Genomic DNA, 18,395 nt, shown 5'->3' with positions numbered 1-18,395 from the left:
CTAGAAAGAGAGTTTTTGTCCCATCTTCCTTATATGGGCTCTGATTGGTCCAGCTTGGCATCTCACGTCCAGTCCTACCTATGACCAAGAGGTACTTGTCCATGGGGACCAGATCTGCAACCAAAGCAGAATATGAGAAGGCTTGCTGAGCAGACAACACCAGCCCCCTTCAAACAGCAGTGCCCAAATGTGGCCACACATCAGAATCATTTGAATAACTTTCTAAGAACAGTGATTTACTGGCCTGTTGCAGACCCACCCACTCGGAATCTTTCAAGGCAAGGTCTGAGATTCACTACCTCCTGCTGCAGTAGTTAGTGTGCTGCTCATTCAGGCCCCTACATTTGAAAGGACTTCTGCATTTCCCTTTTAGCCACCTACCAAATCCTACCTGGACTTCAAGGCCTGGCTCAATTCCTCTATCCTGCATGAGGAGATTCCAGGTTCCCAAAGGTGATTTAAGAAGAATGATTACTTTTTCTGACAAGCCCAAAATGACTTTGGGAAGGTGGCTTTGGGTTGGGGTCTCAAATGATGGCCAGGATTTTGATGTGTGGGAAGGATGAGAGGAGGGATTTTCTATTCAAATAAAAAGGAATAAGCAAAAGCTATAGGGACTTTAAGGTGCAATGACGGTTTTGCAGAGAATGAATAAATACATTTGGCCAAAACACAGGAATCATGTGGGGAGGTAGTAAGTGAAAAATATTGATAGATTAATTAAAATATTGATCTTATTTCACTTAGGGCAGGTGGATAGGGCCTAGGACAGTGGGGTCCTCTGAACCAGCCTCTACCAACTGCAAGTACCCTTGTCCACTTACTCCAGTGCTCAGTACATGATCCATGTTTGCCATGATGAGAAAAGGGTTGTGGAGCACTGAACTAGGCAATGGGGAGCCACTGAAGGATTTTGAGGACGGAGGTAACATGATGAAAGCAAGGCCTTAGAAAAAATCAGCTCGATATCAATATAGCTCAAATGTCCAATGATTGTCTGTCAGCATCTATTTACTGCCTTTACTGAGGGCATCACTTTCTGCTGACTCTAAACTAAAGTCAGATTAGGGTTTATAGACTAATCCATAGGAACAAGAAGGAAAGAAGAGGTTGCTTTGCTTCACTTCAAGTGAGTAGCTGTCCATTCTTTCCAGCCCCATCTCCCCATCCGCTCCAAAAAATATGTATGCATTTTAAAAGCAAAATGACACTGCATGAGGAAAGATATAAATGGTAAAGTCTCATTTCAGCCCAATGCTTAGATATCAGCTGGGTCAGAACCGTTGTCATTCACAGCACCCATTGAGGGAATGGATTCAGGGGAAAAGTTGAGGAAGAAAGCAGGGGAGGAAATAAACCAACTTACAAAACTTCCTGTGCTCAGTTCACCCAGGGTATGCCAGTATTTTATTTGGAGGGCTGGGAATTCCAAGGACATCACCTTTTCAAATCACATTTCAAATCGACTATGTTTTCAGATTGTTCATTTTGTTACTCTCTTACATGAGCAATTGAGTATTGTCCACAATCTTATGAATTACAGTAATAAAAGAGAATACCCCCCTGGCATAGATGTCAGTGGAATTCCAAAGGGAGTTTTCCAAATTGTAACTGCTGAAAGTAAATTCTTTGCAGCTCCACCAAGCTATTCAGTCAGTCCCTTCATAGATGACTTACCCTGGTTCCAGAAAGTATGCAGTATTAATTAGTTTTGCAAACTTTGACTGGGAGATTATGTACCCATTATGGATTTGTCTTGAACAGTATGGTTCTAAGTTCTCTCCTACTTTTCAAAAGCTATAAAAGTCTAAATATGAGCACATAGGCCGTAAGACTCTTGAGCTAAAAGAGACAAGCCAATACTGGTTGCTAGATATTACAGTGCAAAAGAAAATAGCTTTAGCAGAGTCTATTTTTCTTCAGTCTCATAATATTATTAATTTAGTCCCCACTTTGAAAAAGAGAGAGAAAATCAACTTACCAAAATATTAATTCCCAATAGTGGTAATAGAGTAGTATTAGCTTGTGGTACTTTTTATCTGGGAGCAGAAAATATTCTTTTTAAAAAAATAAATAATAAGTAAGAAAGCCTTGCCTATCAAAACCTTTGGGCTAAGGAAGATGGCAAAGCACCAAGAATCAGTCCCTCCACCAGAACAACTATTAAACAGTCAGGAACTGTCTGACTCAACTATTTTGAAACTCCAGAGTCCAGTAGAACACTATACTGCATCCAGGGAAGAGTGGGAGGAGAGGCTGGTAAATTATGGTAAATACCAGGAAATTGCTATCTCCACATGGCAGTTACCATCACCCAGACACCACTCTCATCATGGTGGGGTCTGGCCCCTGGCATAGCTTGTTGGTGCCAGAAAACGACATAAAAATCCACTCCCCCAAGATCTGGGGTAGACACAGGCTGATGGCTGACTACTGCTTTTGATTAGCAACTTCATATCACTGGGGGCCCAGGTCTGAGGGCAGTCGTTTTTCCAATGTATCCCAGACAAAGGCAGCAAGGAGACTTAACGATGATATGATTCTTCAGAGCTGTGGGGGGCAGTTTAAGGGCTGAATTTGCTGGGCAAGTAAAAAAATGCTCCTGGTGCCCTTCCTGGCCCATCCCTCACCCCCTCTCCAGGGAAGTTTGGAGCCCCCGGTGCTCCTTCCTGAGCCCCTGGCCATGTTCTGGCTGGACAAGACAGACTTGGGAAACTCCTCTCTGGTGTATCTCCCTTCCCAGAAATTGCCCTCAAGACAAAAGCAGCTGGATCTAAAGAATGCAGTGGAAGAAACAATTGAGGTGGATGACTTGGGACAAAGGCTTATCCATTTTAAGTCCAGCAGTGGAACACCTGGGAGAAGGAGAAGGCCTGTCTCCTAGAAGCAGAGGGCACATTCAAACTCCGGAAAGCAAACCCAGGACAAGGCCCAGACCTAGAAAAGGCAGGGAAGACCCTGTCCTTTGCCTTGGCCTTGAGCGAACCTTCCTGATAGAGGGCTTAGAAACTCAAGAAACAGACATCTCAGGGAATAAACCCTAGAGTTGACATTTTAAAACACTGAAATGTAAAGTGTGCAACAAAAGATTACAAGACAAAGAAACAGGAAATGATGGGCCATCCCAAAGAAGAGGATAGAAATTCAGAAAACATCAAAGAAAAAGACCAGACTATGAACATACCTGACAAAGACTTTTAAAAAATGATTTTCAATATGCTCAATGAGATAAAGAAAAATACAGAGAAATAACTGAAAGATATCAGGAAAAAAATGAGTGAACAATATGAGAATCTCAATAAAGAGAGAAATTTTTAAATGGAACCAAACAGAACTACCGGAGCTGAAGACCACAATAACTGAAATGAAAAATTCCCAGGAGGGTTTCGATAGCAGAATAGAGCTGGCAGAAGAAGTTCTAATATATGTGATAACATGAATTAACCTTGAAGACATCATGTTGAATGAAATAAACCAGATACAAAAGGACAAATATTGTATGATCTCATGATATGAAATAATTAGAAAAAGCAATTCATAGAGTCAGAATGTAGAATATAGATTACTATGGGACAGGGTGTGGGCAAAGAATAGGGAGTTGAGGTTTAAATTGTACAGGGTCTATTTGGTATGATGGAAGAGTTTTGGTAATGGATGTTGCTGATGGTAGCACAAGAGTACTGAATTATATATTTGGATGTGGTTAAATGGAGAAATTTTAGATTGTATATATGTTACTAGAATAAAATTTTTTCAAAAATCCATGGAACTGAGTAACACAGTGAGCCCTAAGTTAAATCATGGACTATAGTTAATAGTACAATTATAAAAATGCACTTTCATCAATTGTAACAAATATACCATACCAAAGCAAGGTGTTAATAATAAGATGGTTTATGGGAGTACTATATTTTATTTACGATTTTTCTATAAACCTGCAACCTCTCTAATTAAGCAACAACAACAGCAACCACAACTTTAGGATGAGGCCAAAGCTGTTTTCTATGGTAAATTTATACATGCATATAATTTTATTATCAATAAGCAAAAAGGATAAAAAGAAATAAAATAAACATATAATTCAAGATGTTAAAATAGGCAATAAAAATACAAGTATAAAGAGAAAGATGAAGGAAGCAATAAAGATTTTAAAAACCAAAATTATGAATTAGGAAACAGAAGAAAATTAAAATAATAATATATCTAAGGCTGTCTATGCAAGAAAAATGTATATATGCATCAATAAAATAGACTTCTGCCAAAGTACATTAAGGAGAAAGTATATAAACAATATTAAAATCAGAAAGGAGATAAAAATAATAATAGGATATCAATATGAGATTATTATTTTCCACTGTTAGATAATATATTTGTAAATTACAATGAAATGATTGACTGGAAAAATATAAATTACCAAAATTTAGTCAAGAAGTAGAATTTTGAGTATGTCAGTTAATGAAGAAGAAACTAAAAAATGTATCAAAAAGTTATCTTCAGGAATATCTCCAAAATTAGACAGTTTTATAAGGGTGTTGTTAAAAAGGAATAGATAATTAAAATGCTATATAAACTATTGCAGCTTTTTAAAAAAGGAAATTATTAACACTGAATTTTCCATTTAAAAATGGATAGTTCTGATTCAAAAACCTTGAAAAATAGCACCCAAACAGAAAACTACCATCAATTTCCTTTGTTAAAAAAGACATAAACACCCTAAAGAAAATTCAGTGACTCAGATTCAAAAATGCATTAAAAGAATGGCTGGCCATGGTCAAGTTGAAAAATACCACAGTAAGAGCCAAAAACATGAGCCCTGGAATCCAGATTGCCTGCCACTTACAGATAATATGACCCAAGGAGAGTTATGATACTTTATGAGCTTCAGTTTCCTAGTCTGTAAAATGAGATTAGTAATAGAATTCCCCTATTCAGGATTTTGTCAGGATTTAATAAGGTAATACATGGGAAGCACAGATTGTGGTTATTGGTACATAGTATGCCTTAAATAAACATCACCTATCATCATGATAAGGCCATAAATACAAAGGTCATATAATATTAGGAGATTTCATCATATGATATATCTCAACAATGATGGAAAACAAATTTAAAAATAATATGTATAAAACAGAAGGTATTTGATGAAAGGCAATACTTAACCTTGATCATTTGTTAATTATTTTAAAACTAAGGCAAGGAGAAATTACATCACATTAACATCATAATGACATTGGGTAACATTTTACTTAAAAGTTAAACATAAGGTATGATTTAGCATAATATATTATCTAACATGATAAAAATATGAAAGAGAAGAGATGTAACTATTAAAAATAAGGAGAAATATTTTTTGCACAAGAGAAGGTTTTCTCCTTTGGTAAGGAGGATGGATCAAAGAGGAACAAGGAAAATTAACTGAAAATCATTTAGAATCAATAATAATTCAAATACATTACTGAGAAAAGAGTGAATCTGGAAAAATTAAAACTTCTAGGATATGGAAAATAATCATCTAGAAAATAGGACATGAGAAAAGAAAGATTCCAGTCTCCCCTAAAAGAAAAAGTCAGAAACAGAAAATAACCACAACTCTCACAAGAAATATGCTGCCCCTGTATTAAAACAAACAAAATCATAAAACCTTACTGAGAGATGCAAAATGCTTGGCTGAATGAAGAAACATACCATCTTCCTGGACAGGAAAACAGTATTTTAAAGATTTTGTGTCACCAAATTAAATTTTTTATAGGCCATTAAAAATCACAATTAGATTTTGAGGGAAACTAGACAAAGTGATTCTCATATTTAATTCGAATAATAAACAGGGATGAATAGACCTTTTCTGTTAAACAAAGAATGATGAAAGGCCACCAACAGACATTATAACATAAAAATCTGCATTAGCTAAGTATGTTACTGACAGAAGAGTAGAAACAGAAAAAAAGGAAACTACTTAGAATCAGTCTCTACTGTTTCTAAAAACTTGTTAAGTAATAAAAAGAAACAAAATCAATGGGGGAAAGAATTTAATTATTCCATAAATGGCAATAAAACTTTGTTAGCTATTTAGAAATATATTTTTCAATCCTTAAAGCATATAGTATATCTAATTTCAGATTGACTTAAAAATTAGATGCCAAAAATTGAACAAAAAAAGATATTTATCTGCTTACTAGATGGGAAAGGATTACTAAGCACCAAAGCAGTAAGAACAGTAAAAGAAATCAAGTAAAAACGAAAAGTTTGATGAAATTACCTGTATAAAATGTAAAACATCTTGAAGTCAAACCAAAAATTAAAAGGCAAATAACAAACTAGAAAAGTATTCATAACAAGTAAGATGAGGGATTAACATCCTAATTATAAAAAGAGCTCCCATTGGTTAACATAGAAAATTATGACGTTCTCTAAAAGAATGAACAATGGACATCAAGAGGCAAAGAGGAAATACACTCACAGGGGGAAATACAGATGACTAATATGTGCAAAAGATATTCTATCAGTAACAAAGAAATAAATATTAAAATAAACATATTCATTTACACATTAACAAAATTTTTGAGAGATTAAAATAAGTTCTGCTAATATTTGTAGAGACTCATTCACATGCATAGTTGATAGGTATATGAGTTGTTTCAAACTTTCTGGAGTACTGTTTGGTAATACGCATCAAAAAGTAGTAAAAATATTCATGCTTTTCAACCAATTATTTCCACTTGTAGCAATCTCTTCAAAGGTAATAACCAGAAAGACAGGCAGAGTTTTATTCAAAGATTTTCATTGCAGACTTGTCCATTACATTGCAAGAAAAAAAAATTCTAATTTTCTAAACAATCGAGAGATGGTTATGTAAATCATGGTGCAACATATAGAATATTGTTCAGGTATTGAAAATGTTTTTGAAAAGTATTTGATAGCATGGTCAAAAACATTCAGTACTTTCTCAATTATGTAAATCTGTGATTTACGAATAGAAAATACACTGTACGAAAACAATGTCTATAACGTCATTAGAGGTTATCACTCGAATGTGGGGTAGTGGTGAATTTTATTTTGTTTCCTTCTATTTTCCAAGTTGTATACAATAAATGTATCGTTGCTTTATAATTACAGAAAATATTAAAGCTTACATTAAAAGAATAGAGATGACCCTCTTGTGATGATGAAGGGGTTTTGTTTATTTATTGCTTTGTTTGATCAGGCAAGTCTTCCTGAGTCACACTCACCTACGACCTCTGCAATCATGAAAACAAAACATACTGCCGAAGCTGCACAGAGTTTCCACTTGGCAAGGGCTTGTTCGTTCGCCCTGTTTTCAGTGGCTTTGGAGTTGCCATGGCAGTGATAGATGACTCCTGACTCCAGCTCCTCTGGCTTCTCTCTAGGGCATTGATCTTTATTCCGGAGTTTCTGCTGGAGTTCCACACTATGGATGAGTTCGACAGAAACAAGAAGTGAACATGGTTGCAAACATGCACCTTACTGACAGCTCTACCCATTCTCAGAACTGCTGTTAGAACATTTGCTAACGAGCTAGGAAGTTATCATTCACAGCTCCTTCTAGAAGAAATGTCAAATTTAAGGGAAAGACAAAAAGAAATCTCCTCAATTTGCAACCACCTGAATTTGTATACCACCTGTGACTAAGAGATGTCAAATAAATAGGAGAGAGGAAGCAGAAACACTTTGATGTATTCCCTTCCATGTTACTTCACTTAGAACAGATTTTGGGAACTGTGTTACACCCATCCCCCCAAAAAAGAGGCCGGGGAGGATATAGGCTATGCCTATAAAAGTCCACCTGAGGATTCAAACACCCAGTATCGCATGCCATCACTCTCCCTTTCTTCCCACAGCAATCCTGTTAATAGATAACAGCACTTTTTCATGCTGAGTCCATATGGACTGTCAGAAACCTTCTTAATACAGCTTTGCAGACAGTCTCTACCAATCAATCAAACTTATAACAAGAGTTCAAAGCAACTAACGCTTCCTAAAGAAAACAGTGCATATTTATTCTGCTCAAATATCAAGAGCATCATTTAGGGTCATTCATAGAATTATAGGATTGCAAAGCAAGATTGTTGATATCATTTAGTCCAACCCCATAGGTTTTGGGCTGAAGTACTACAGATCGAAGAGTTAAGTAAATTGCCTGAGATTAAATACCCAGGAAAAGGCAGAGCTGAGATGCTAAGCTCTGTTTTTCTGACTCCCTGCAACACTGCCTCCCTACCTAAGCATCAGTATACCTAAAACTAATTTCACTAATGCAAATGTCATGTCCATGGATCTTGAACTAATCAGATTTTGATTTTTTAATAAACATAGAAGATATTAATGAGATTCTTGAGATTAATAACTTTGCATTCATAGCTTTGAGAGATATTAAAATGGCATTAAATTAGCCTATACTTGAAGAGTTATTTCATTATTTGGCTTATCACCATCCAGAGTTAAAAGCATGATGGTTTTGTCTAAGATAATAATGATGATCATGACACTATCATTATATTGGGGTCTTCTTATGAATAAATTATATGTACATTTATTATAGAAAATATGAAATTACAGAAAAGCACAAAGTAGGTGAAAAATCACTGGTAACCTTGCCCCCCAAAGATACCTATTATTTATATTTTGTCAAATAACCTTGTAATATATAAATAAACATGTTCTATGTGATTGAAGTTATAGTAAGATGTATTTGTTTGCAAGCCCAAAATACCCAGCTCATGTTAGCCAAATTAATAAATGGGAATTCTTGGCTCTGTAACTGACTATGTCTAAAGGCACTGCTTGATCAGGCTTCTAGCTCCATATCTCTGTAGTTCTCATCTATGCTGCAATCTCAGGCAGGTTTTCTTCATGGTTGTTGACATGGTTGCCAATGGTAACCAGGGCTTGCTCTTTCATATAAAGGGAGATTGTGTCCCCTCTTGCAACTGCTAGGTAAGAGTCCTGAGCTTCATGATGATTTAGCCGCACAAGAACCAACCAGTATGGCCAGAGAAAGATGAGTGGGTTGATTGAGTTATGCCTTGTTACACTGAGGAGTCTGGTTTAACCTAACCATGCTGATTCCTACAGCTAAGAGTGGGGTAAATGCTACCCAAATCAAATGGCTGCAACTCAGTTGGGAAGGGCTAGTATCACCTCAGATGAGATGACAGTGTTCACAAGAGGATCCTTCTAAAGATATAGCTTTGGAACCTAATTCTTAGCTATAAGTACATCATGAACATTTTCTCAATGTAGTAAATCTTCTATGTAATCATTTTTAACATCTGCTGAGAATCACATTTAATGTAGATATGTCATATCATAATTAGCCAATTTCCTATTATTAGACAATTAATTCTTTTCCAATTATTTGCTCATATAAGCACTGCTGTGATTCATAGCTTCTGTTAATCTTTGCTCAATATATTATTACTTCCTTAACATACTATCCTGGAAGGGAAATTACTTGGTCAAAGAGTACCTATAATTTTAAGTATTTTGATGTATATTGCCAGATTGGCCTCACAAGGTTTTTGCCAATAATGTTAATAGCCCTCAAGATTTGGAATAGTTCAAATATTCTTTGTTGGAATCAGAACATTTTGGCAAGTGACATGAAGAATATCTACACTTATAAATGAGTAGATTTTTGCCTTTGTAATATAAAGCATACCCTGATAAAACAACAACAACAACAACAAACACAACAACAGAGAATGTGGAAATGTAGGGCACCAATATTATCAATTCGGAGAAGCCTGAGAATTAGTGTGAAAGCAAGGCAGAGTTTCCTCTGTCCTTGTGCGGAGAAGGCAACATGAGCAGGCAGGGTCGCCAACTGTTTTGGCCGTGTCTGGCTCGCTGTGGTCAGGGGAAGCTTTGCTTTCTTTTATTTACTTATTTATTTTTCATGAATCTTGTGGCCAGGAAAGGTCATGCAATAAGAGGCTAGAAGAAGAAACTTACCCTGGAGCAGCTTAGGAGCAAGACCAAAGCAGGAAATGTATCTGGGCAATGCCACAAGGAGAAAATGTGAGAAACCTGGCCAACATTTACTTTTGAATAGTTTCCATGTGCTAGACTATAAGAACAATCAATATGGATGTACTTTGAGCTGAGACTGCTCCTTTAAGCACTAAGCCAAAAGTCCAAAGTTGGGCTTCAGTGTGTCCATTGGAATTGGATGCAATGCGCTTATAGTCATGTGTTTTATGAGAGGAGGCAAAAGCCCACAGTCTTCACTGGATTCTCCAAGGAATCTGTGACTAAGTTAAAAAACAAAGTTAAAATATATTCCTCATCATCTCATGAGTGCAAAGTTACCTAAGTATCTCTAAATGCAGAACAGGCCCTGGGTCTGAAAATTCAAAGAGGTATTATTTTAAGAAGGTGCTTAAAAGCAAATGCTAAATTCCTCAGAAGAAATGTGAATTCGCTTTAAATCACCATAAAGTCCCATGTATTCAAATATAGTCTAAAATTTGAAGAGTAGGAACAGTAGGTTAGACTGAAGAAATTTACTGCAGCATCAAAGAGAAAATAAGAAGAGAAATAGTGAAATAGAAAAGTTAATGCCATAGCCTGGAACTTTGAGTTAGATAAATAGGATTGTTAAAATGCTAAAATAGGACTTAGAAAATGGAGCTTTATTCTGTGATCTTAGAGAAGCTTCCATTTTTATTTTGTTTTTGTTTGGTGGCAGAGGAGGTTAAATCCTTTTGTTTCTGTATCTCTAAAACGGGGCTAATAACATTTACAGTCGGATGACTACACAAATTCACTTGTGTTTTTGCAATTTCACATCACTTCTCCTAAGCAGCTTAAACACTCTTCTGTTAGAAAAGGAGAAGTAAGCTTAGGTCTTACCACATACTTTTTAATGCTTCATTCATTCATTCATTCGACAAATATTTATTGCATATCTATCAAAGTGCTTGAGCCTACCAGAGATTCTAATGATACTATGGTCTATAAGACAAAGTTCCTGAGGAACTTATGTCATAGCAGAGGGAGACAAACAATAAACCAATAGATGGGAGCAAAGACTATGTAGTAGTATGATGGACTATGCCTAGGAGAAGGAAGGTAAGACTACTTTAAATAGGGTAGTAGGGGGAGGCATTTCTGGAGAGGTGATACCTCAGTAGCAAGTTAAAGGATAATAAGAGCAGAACTACATTGGAAAAGTATATCGCAAGCAGAGGGCTTTGCTGGTGCAAAATTCTAAAAGTAAGAAAGAGCTTATGTTATTCCAGAAATTGTCTTGAACAAAAAGAAAGCTACCATAGGTGACGATAGTGGTATGAAGAGAGAGTGAGATGAGAGGCGGTCAAAGAAGTAGGCAAGGACCAAGCCATTGTAAAGTGTTTAATTTTATCCAAAGTCTGAAGGGAGATAGTTGGAAGGTTTTGAGGAAGGGAGTAACATTATGTGGCTTGCATTTCTAAAAGCAATCACTTTGGGTCTTGCTTGGAGTGTAGGGGGGCAAAACATGGAAACCATTTAGAACTCAGCAGCAACAAAAATGCTGGTTGCTTGGACCAGTGTGACGACAATGAAAATGGATAGTAGTAGACACATGAGGATGTGTGGGCGGTGGAATCAACAGCATTAATTAAGGAAGAATAAGGGAAAGGTGGGACTCAAGAATGGCTCACAGGTTTCCACCTAGTGCAACTAAGAAAGAGAGCATGCCAGTTTCTGAAATGGCACTAAGTGGAAGGCAATACAGTCTGTAGACTGAGAACTTGGGTTCTGGCATCCTGCTGCTTACGTTCAATTCCCAGTCTAACCACTCACTGGTCATATGACTGTAGGCAAATTACTTAACCACGCTATACCTCAATTCAATTTCCTCATGTGCAAAAAGAAGATAATGATAATATGTCTCTGGTAGAGTGGCTATGAGGTTTTGGCTAATTATTATAAACACTTCAAAGTGTGCCTAGAACAGGATAAATGCTCAAAAGTGATAATTTTTGTTAATCTGTTCTTTTCACAAACCACATTATATTATCATAATTTTATTTCAGAAAAGATAAAGTAGGTCATACTGTGAAATAGCTTTGGGGCTAAGAATTTTTCTCTCATCTTGCATAATCAAAAAGTGAAATTCTTTTTTACTTTTCCTCTGTCCACATCCATTATTCTAGATTCTACTCCAGTGGTGACAAGACATTAAAATCCTCAGAAGATGGACCCACCATTTCCAAAGAGAGTATAAATATCAGAGAGGAGAGAGACCATTCCTGGAATCCCTTGGACAGTACCTGCTTCTGTTTCTCCCACTTACTTAGTCTCTTCTCTCTGCCCCAGAAACAGTCCTAGGTATTCAGTGCCTTGGAGTATTTCTACCATGAAAGGATGCTGGATTTTCTCACATGATTTTGCTGGATCTATTGAAATGAGCATGTGGGTTTTTTGCCTTTTAGTCTATTAATATTGTATATTACTTCGATTTATTCCAGATGTTAAGTCAAGCTTGCATTACTGAGAAAGGGCCCGTTTTGTTATGGTTTATAATTCTTTATATATGCTGCTGGATTCAGTTGGCTAGTATTTTGTTGAGGATTTTTACATCTATATTCATAAGGGATATTGGTCTGTGGTTTTCTTTTCTTGTGATGTCTTTGTCTTGTTTTGGTATAAACATAATTCTGGCCACATAAAAAGAATTGGGAACTGTTTGCTTCTCATCTATTTTTGAAAAAGTTTGTGAAGGATTGATATTAAATCTATCTCAAATGTTTGGTAGAATTTGACAGTGAAGCTATCTTAACTTGGTTTTTTCATTGTGTGACTTTTTTATTGCTAATTCAATGTCTTTACCTGATATAAGTCTACTCAGATTTTCTATCTCTTCCTGGGTTAGTTTTGGTAGTTGGTTGCTTTCCATTAACTTGTCCATTTCATCTAAGTTACTTAATTTGTTGGCTTACAGTTATACATAGCATTCCCTTAAAATCCTTTTTTAAAAAATTTCTGTCAGGTCAGTAGTGATGTCTTCTCTTTAACTCCAGATATTAGTAATTGGTGTCTTCTAAATTTTTTATTGGTCTAGCTAAATAGTGTCATTTAAAAATATTTTCAAAGAAGTAAGCTTTTTAGTTCATTATTTGCTCTACTGTTTTTCTATTCTCTATTTCATTTATTTACACTCTAATCTTCATTATATCCTTCCTTCTGGTATATTATGTTTGGTTTGCTCTCCTTTTTCCATTTTCCTAAGGTGAATGGTTAGGTTATTAATTTGAGAGCTTTCTTTTTTAAAATAAGTTTTCCCCCTCTAAGCATTGCTTTAGATGCATACCATTTTGGTATACTGTGTTTTTTATTTCATCTATCTCAAAGTATTTTCTAATTTCCCTTGTGCTTTCTTCTTTGACCAAATGGTTACTTGGGGAGTTCGTTGCTTTATTTCCACATATTTGTGAATTTAAAATATCCTTCTGGTATTGACTTCTAATTTAATTCCATTGTGGCAGGAGGATATACTTTTTAGATTGCAATCCTTTTATATATATATTGGATATATATATGGTCTATCCTGGAGAATGTTCCATGTGCACTTGAAAACAAGTATTTATTCTGCTAGTATTAGGTGAAGTGTTCTTTAGATGTCTGTTAGATCTAATTGGTTGATTGTGTTGACTGTCTTCTATATTTTTCTGATCTTTTTTGTAGTTATTCAGTCCATCATTGAAAATAAGATATTAAATCTCTAATATTGTTTAAACTGTATATTTCTCCTGTTTTGCCAGCTTTCGCTTCATATAAATGGGGCTCTGTTGTTAAGTGACTATATTTAATATTCTATAATATTTTATGTCTTTTAAAGAAACCTGGGGGGTGGGAGGGAGGAGTATATGTTTGGAGAGGTTGTTATTGTTATATTAGCCCTCTTATTTTACCACTTCTGGTTCTATTTTTATTCTTGAAAAATAATTTTCACCAGCAAAATAGCTGTTTCATGAGGAGGAAAGTCCACCAGTCCCTTACACCACCCCCAGAAGACCTGCACATACACACCTATTTTAAGGTTTCATAACAAGACCTTCCAGCAGTCTGTCCTTACCACCTGTCCCTGCCCTCACTTTCCCTGTATTTCTAAATCATATGACTTAGGAAAAGGAAAACCCCAATCCTTTCCACCTTACCCCAAGAAAACCATATTGACTGTGCAGGTCACTTTTACACAGAGAGGTTTTTATTACCATGAACCCAAAGTATAGAAAATCACATCACTAGAACAGGGGTTGAGAGAAAGGCTGCACAATAGCATTCATGGCACCTGAAAGACCCAATAGACTACTCTGTAAAGATGATCTCCCACAACTCCTGTCATCCCTGCTTGCACGTGCCATCAAGAGATGAGTCTATTGCCCTGCCTCTTGAATCTGGGTCTTGGGACTTTCTTTAACCCATCAAATGTGGTGAACATGATGCTATGCCCCATCTAGACTTAAACTTTCTGATACCTGGCAACTTCCACCTCTGCTCTTTTGCTACCCTGAACTCCACCAAAGGAGTCAAAGCTATCCTGAGACCACACACAGACAGAAACACAGAACAAAAACAAAGATGCCCAGACAAGAGCCAGTGTGAAGATCCCAGACATGTTGAGTGAAGCCATCTTGGACTTTCCAGCCTAGCCATGAGCGGCCTCAGGAGCCATCCCAGCTGACCCCACCTGGAACCCAGCCCCAAATCCTGACCCTCACAACTGTGAGTAATAAAATAACTGTTGTTTAAGCCACTAAGTTTTGGGGTAGTCTATTACAAAGTAATAGAGAAATAAAACACTCCCTTTGTGGCATTAGGTAATAAAGTTTCATTCAGATTAAATTTCTTAAAAGCTGGTAACAATTTAAATAGAAAGCTGATGATAAGGAAAAATGAGGAGGAAATCAGGAAGAAAGTTATCTGTGAAAGAGAGACAGAAAAAAGTACATGAAAAAGGAGGTTAAAGGAGGTGAGGGAAGGGAGTGAACAGGTGAGGGGCTCAAGGTACTTGTGACCTCAGCAAGAAAACAGGTAAAAGATCCCTGAGACTTAAGGTGCAATTGTGGGGTGGGTGGTGAGGAAGGAAGGGACAATAAATTAACAAACAAGAGGCAGGGGTCCACATCCCAGTGCTGTCATAATGAGCCAACTAACCTTAAGAAAGCCATTTATTCGCTCTGGCATTCAGTTTCCTAGCTGGTAAAATGAGGGGATCTGGGAAATAATCCCTTCCAGAGCTAAATGAATTTTATTTAAAAAGAAAAGAAAAAGGAGTCTGATAGTTTTTCTCAGCACTGTGTCCTGAAAACCATATCCATTCGGGAAGTGAATGAGACTCTTAAACTAGAAATGGTTGACTTTATTTCTGCACGAGAAAACTAAGAGTCTGTTTTAGCATAAAGGGAATACTTTTATTTCAATAATGTAGAGATTATTTATTCATTTATGCCCACCCAACCTAACATGAGGTTTTGTGGTGTATGTTTCTGACCTCACAAGATCCTATCTAATGTTATTTTCTAAGAAAAATAATTCTTATATCTGAGATAATAGATGTGCTAAATTTTGTTATACATCTGTTAAGCAAAATTCTAAAAAGCCTAAGAAAACCTGGTGGGCTCAGACATTTGACGCTATCAACCAAAGTGATGTTACTCTTTAGAATGTGAATCGTATATTAACAGAATTTTTCCATGAAGTCAGCAAAAACATTATATGTCATTAATGGGTCATTATCCTATTAAATCCTGCTCTTAATATCACTTCATTTCAGGTTTTCCTGTATTCATCTATACAGATTGAGTGTGCTGCTCTTTTCTCCCCACTCAAACTGAACTATTTTCAGCTCCCCAAACACACCAAGCTCTCATCCTTACCTATCGGTCTTTACCTGGCAAATCCTGCAGTCTGGAAAACCTTCCCTAACTCTCCTCTCCAAGAAAGATTTAACCCTACTCTGACTCCTTTTTATTTTGTAGTTCTCAGTCTATAATATTTTCCAGAAAAAGTTCCCCATCCCTGCAAAATCTCAGTAAAACCTAGGTTTCCTTGTTGTATTCTCGTTAAATTCTCCCAGCATGACACATATGCTGTATTGTAATTGCCTATTTCTTACCTAGATTGTCCATTAGATCCCAAGTTTCAGGAGTACAGAGATCTAGGACTAGGAATGTTGTCTTTTCCATTATGTATCCAGCATTTAATGTCCAATAAATAATTGTTAAATAAATGGAAAATGAATGAATATGCACATGGTACTTTGGAAGATATCAAGAGGAGCAGGAACTATGCAGAACATTAAAATCAACTATATTTATTATAGGTGTATATATTGATAAAGGTATTGTATGATTAGGAAAACAGCAATTAATTTTAAGAACAACATAACCACAGTTTTGCCACGTAGCTGTAAGTCTTATTTTTGTCTAAATATAATTTAATGAAGTTTACTACCTATCTTAAAGGTGAGGAGAACTGAGAAAAAGAAAGCAAAACACATTAGCACATGCATATCTAATGGAAGAAAAACTAGAGCTGAAAGATATATTAAAACAATGTTTCCTTCATGCAGTTAGACTATTTAAGGAATCAAATAAATTATAGAAAGAATTGCATTTTCCAGAACATGAAGTATATGTCAGTAAACAGTTTACAAAATTTTACAGAATGTCTCCAAGTTGCAAAGCAAAATTTCCTGTTCTGAAGTGGTAGAATCTAGGGATTCCGTAACTACTCAAGGCACAGAGAATTGTGAAATAGACATAACTGTTACCTGTCTAGAGTGAAGGCATACATCTTGGTGGCTTTGTCATTCACAAGATAAGTTCTTTCAAGAAACTCCATGGTGGCGAGAACAAGAGCTTTGGTGGTTGTTTAAGTCACTGCGCAGTTTGGGGAGCAAAGCAGCACTACAACTATTCATACACTTTCACAAGAAAAATTTAGAAGACTTCCAGGACTTAGAGTAACAAGCCTCCTACACTCATGTTCTTGGTAGGTCTGCTAAAATTATAGCCTCCATGGATTCCTGCCTGGCCTCATTCTCTCACCCACAGAGACTCCTTGTCTAGGGAAACATGCAGGTGCCTCATATGAAGTGGTGTGTGTGTGCGCGCGTGTGTGTCTTTCCCATGCTATCTGATTCAACTGTGCTTTTTAAGAGGTAGAGGAGCTACGTTTCCTACTAATTGCTGATGTAGGGTTTAGCCTTCAGAGCACACCTGGGTGAGCTGCAAACAGCTGCCCTTCTGTACTCTAGTCTCCTGTTTGTTTGTTTTTTGCCTCTCACACAACCTAAATGAATCTTTCCTGGGATTTAGCTCTGAGATGGCCCCTAGGCAGCAGTCAGGATTTACTTGTCCTCCCCTAGGACCATTTTGAGGTTTCACTACTGAGGAGGAGGACAAGGGTCATTAGTTCTGGAAGTCTGTAATCTGAAATGGTTCCTGCCGCAGCTTTGAAATCCTTTGACAGACAGGGGAAGGGCAGATTCAGCATCTAAACAGATAACAGTCCTCAATCATACAAAAAACGGAAACATGAATTCTCTCTCACCAAGGTGCTGGGTGCAGAGGGTAGAAGGCTCACCAAGGGAATCTTATCAGGCAAACTAATCACAGTTCTTAGGAAAGGAACCTTCTGAGTTGCTCCCAAGATACCTTCAACACCCAAACTTCTAGGAAATGACATTTTACTTCATTACAAAGCATTTCCTCTCCAGGTAACGGATGGGACAACTCCCCATTGGCAACAGACTAGCCAAATGGCAAGCATCTGTGTGGGGGCCAAAGAGCACTCCCCTGATATGGGGAGTGGGGAATTCTCATTTTCCTTCTCCCTCTATCAACATTAACTTCTTGGTGAGAAAACTTAAGAGAGTTTAGTCATGGGTATAGCACAGTGGTCCATGTGCTATTTGCCCATCTTGCTGAAATTTCAGGAATTTGCCCACCTTGCCCACAATTGCCTGATTAAAAAAATTGTCACCTGGAAGAAAAATAATGACTGCAACAGCAGTGAAGGGAGAAGTCACCCTTGCTGAGAACAAGACCGTTAGGTCTCCTATCGAATCTGTGGTGGAGCTGTGCCTCTTATCTTAAGACTTCAAACACTTTCATCTATACCATAACTTGAAAGTCCTTCTCATGTGACTCCGTCATCTAACTGATGGTTAACTTCTCTCTGATGGATGGCAACCAGAAACAAGGCTGGGGGAGGCCTGTGGGGAAAGAAATGTTTTTTGTCTTCTGGAATAAGACATTACATTCTGGGTCTGGTCTTAGCAGAATTAAAACAGAAGGATTTCCTTTTCATATATCCTAACTCCTAACTTTGCAAACAAATAGGTTATTCTGTGGAATCAAAAGTAGGAAACCAGACAAGAATTACTA

The 18,395-nt window shown here is 36.8% G+C and overlaps 1 protein-coding gene across 1 annotated transcript in view; it reads right to left on the bottom strand.

The window, feature by feature from the left end:
- The window catches only part of SLC30A8 (solute carrier family 30 member 8), a 36,930-nt gene extending 20,082 nt beyond the window's left edge, over positions 1 to 16,848 (bottom strand). The window contains exons 1-2 of the mRNA XM_023592579.2: positions 16,778 to 16,848; positions 7,227 to 7,426 (exon numbers count right to left, since the gene is read on the bottom strand). Of these exons, the coding sequence (XP_023448347.1) occupies positions 7,227 to 7,426; positions 16,778 to 16,848 (271 nt within the window). The remainder of the gene's footprint in view (positions 1 to 7,226; positions 7,427 to 16,777) is intronic.
- Between the last annotated feature and the right edge of the window lie 1,547 nt (positions 16,849 to 18,395).

Source organism: Dasypus novemcinctus, chromosome 14 (assembly GCF_030445035.2).
Source record: "Dasypus novemcinctus isolate mDasNov1 chromosome 14, mDasNov1.1.hap2, whole genome shotgun sequence".
In the NCBI taxonomy this organism is placed as follows: domain Eukaryota; kingdom Metazoa; phylum Chordata; class Mammalia; order Cingulata; family Dasypodidae; genus Dasypus; species Dasypus novemcinctus.
Note: the sequence above shows the minus strand (reverse complement) of the source record. Positions and strands in the feature narration are given on the sequence as shown.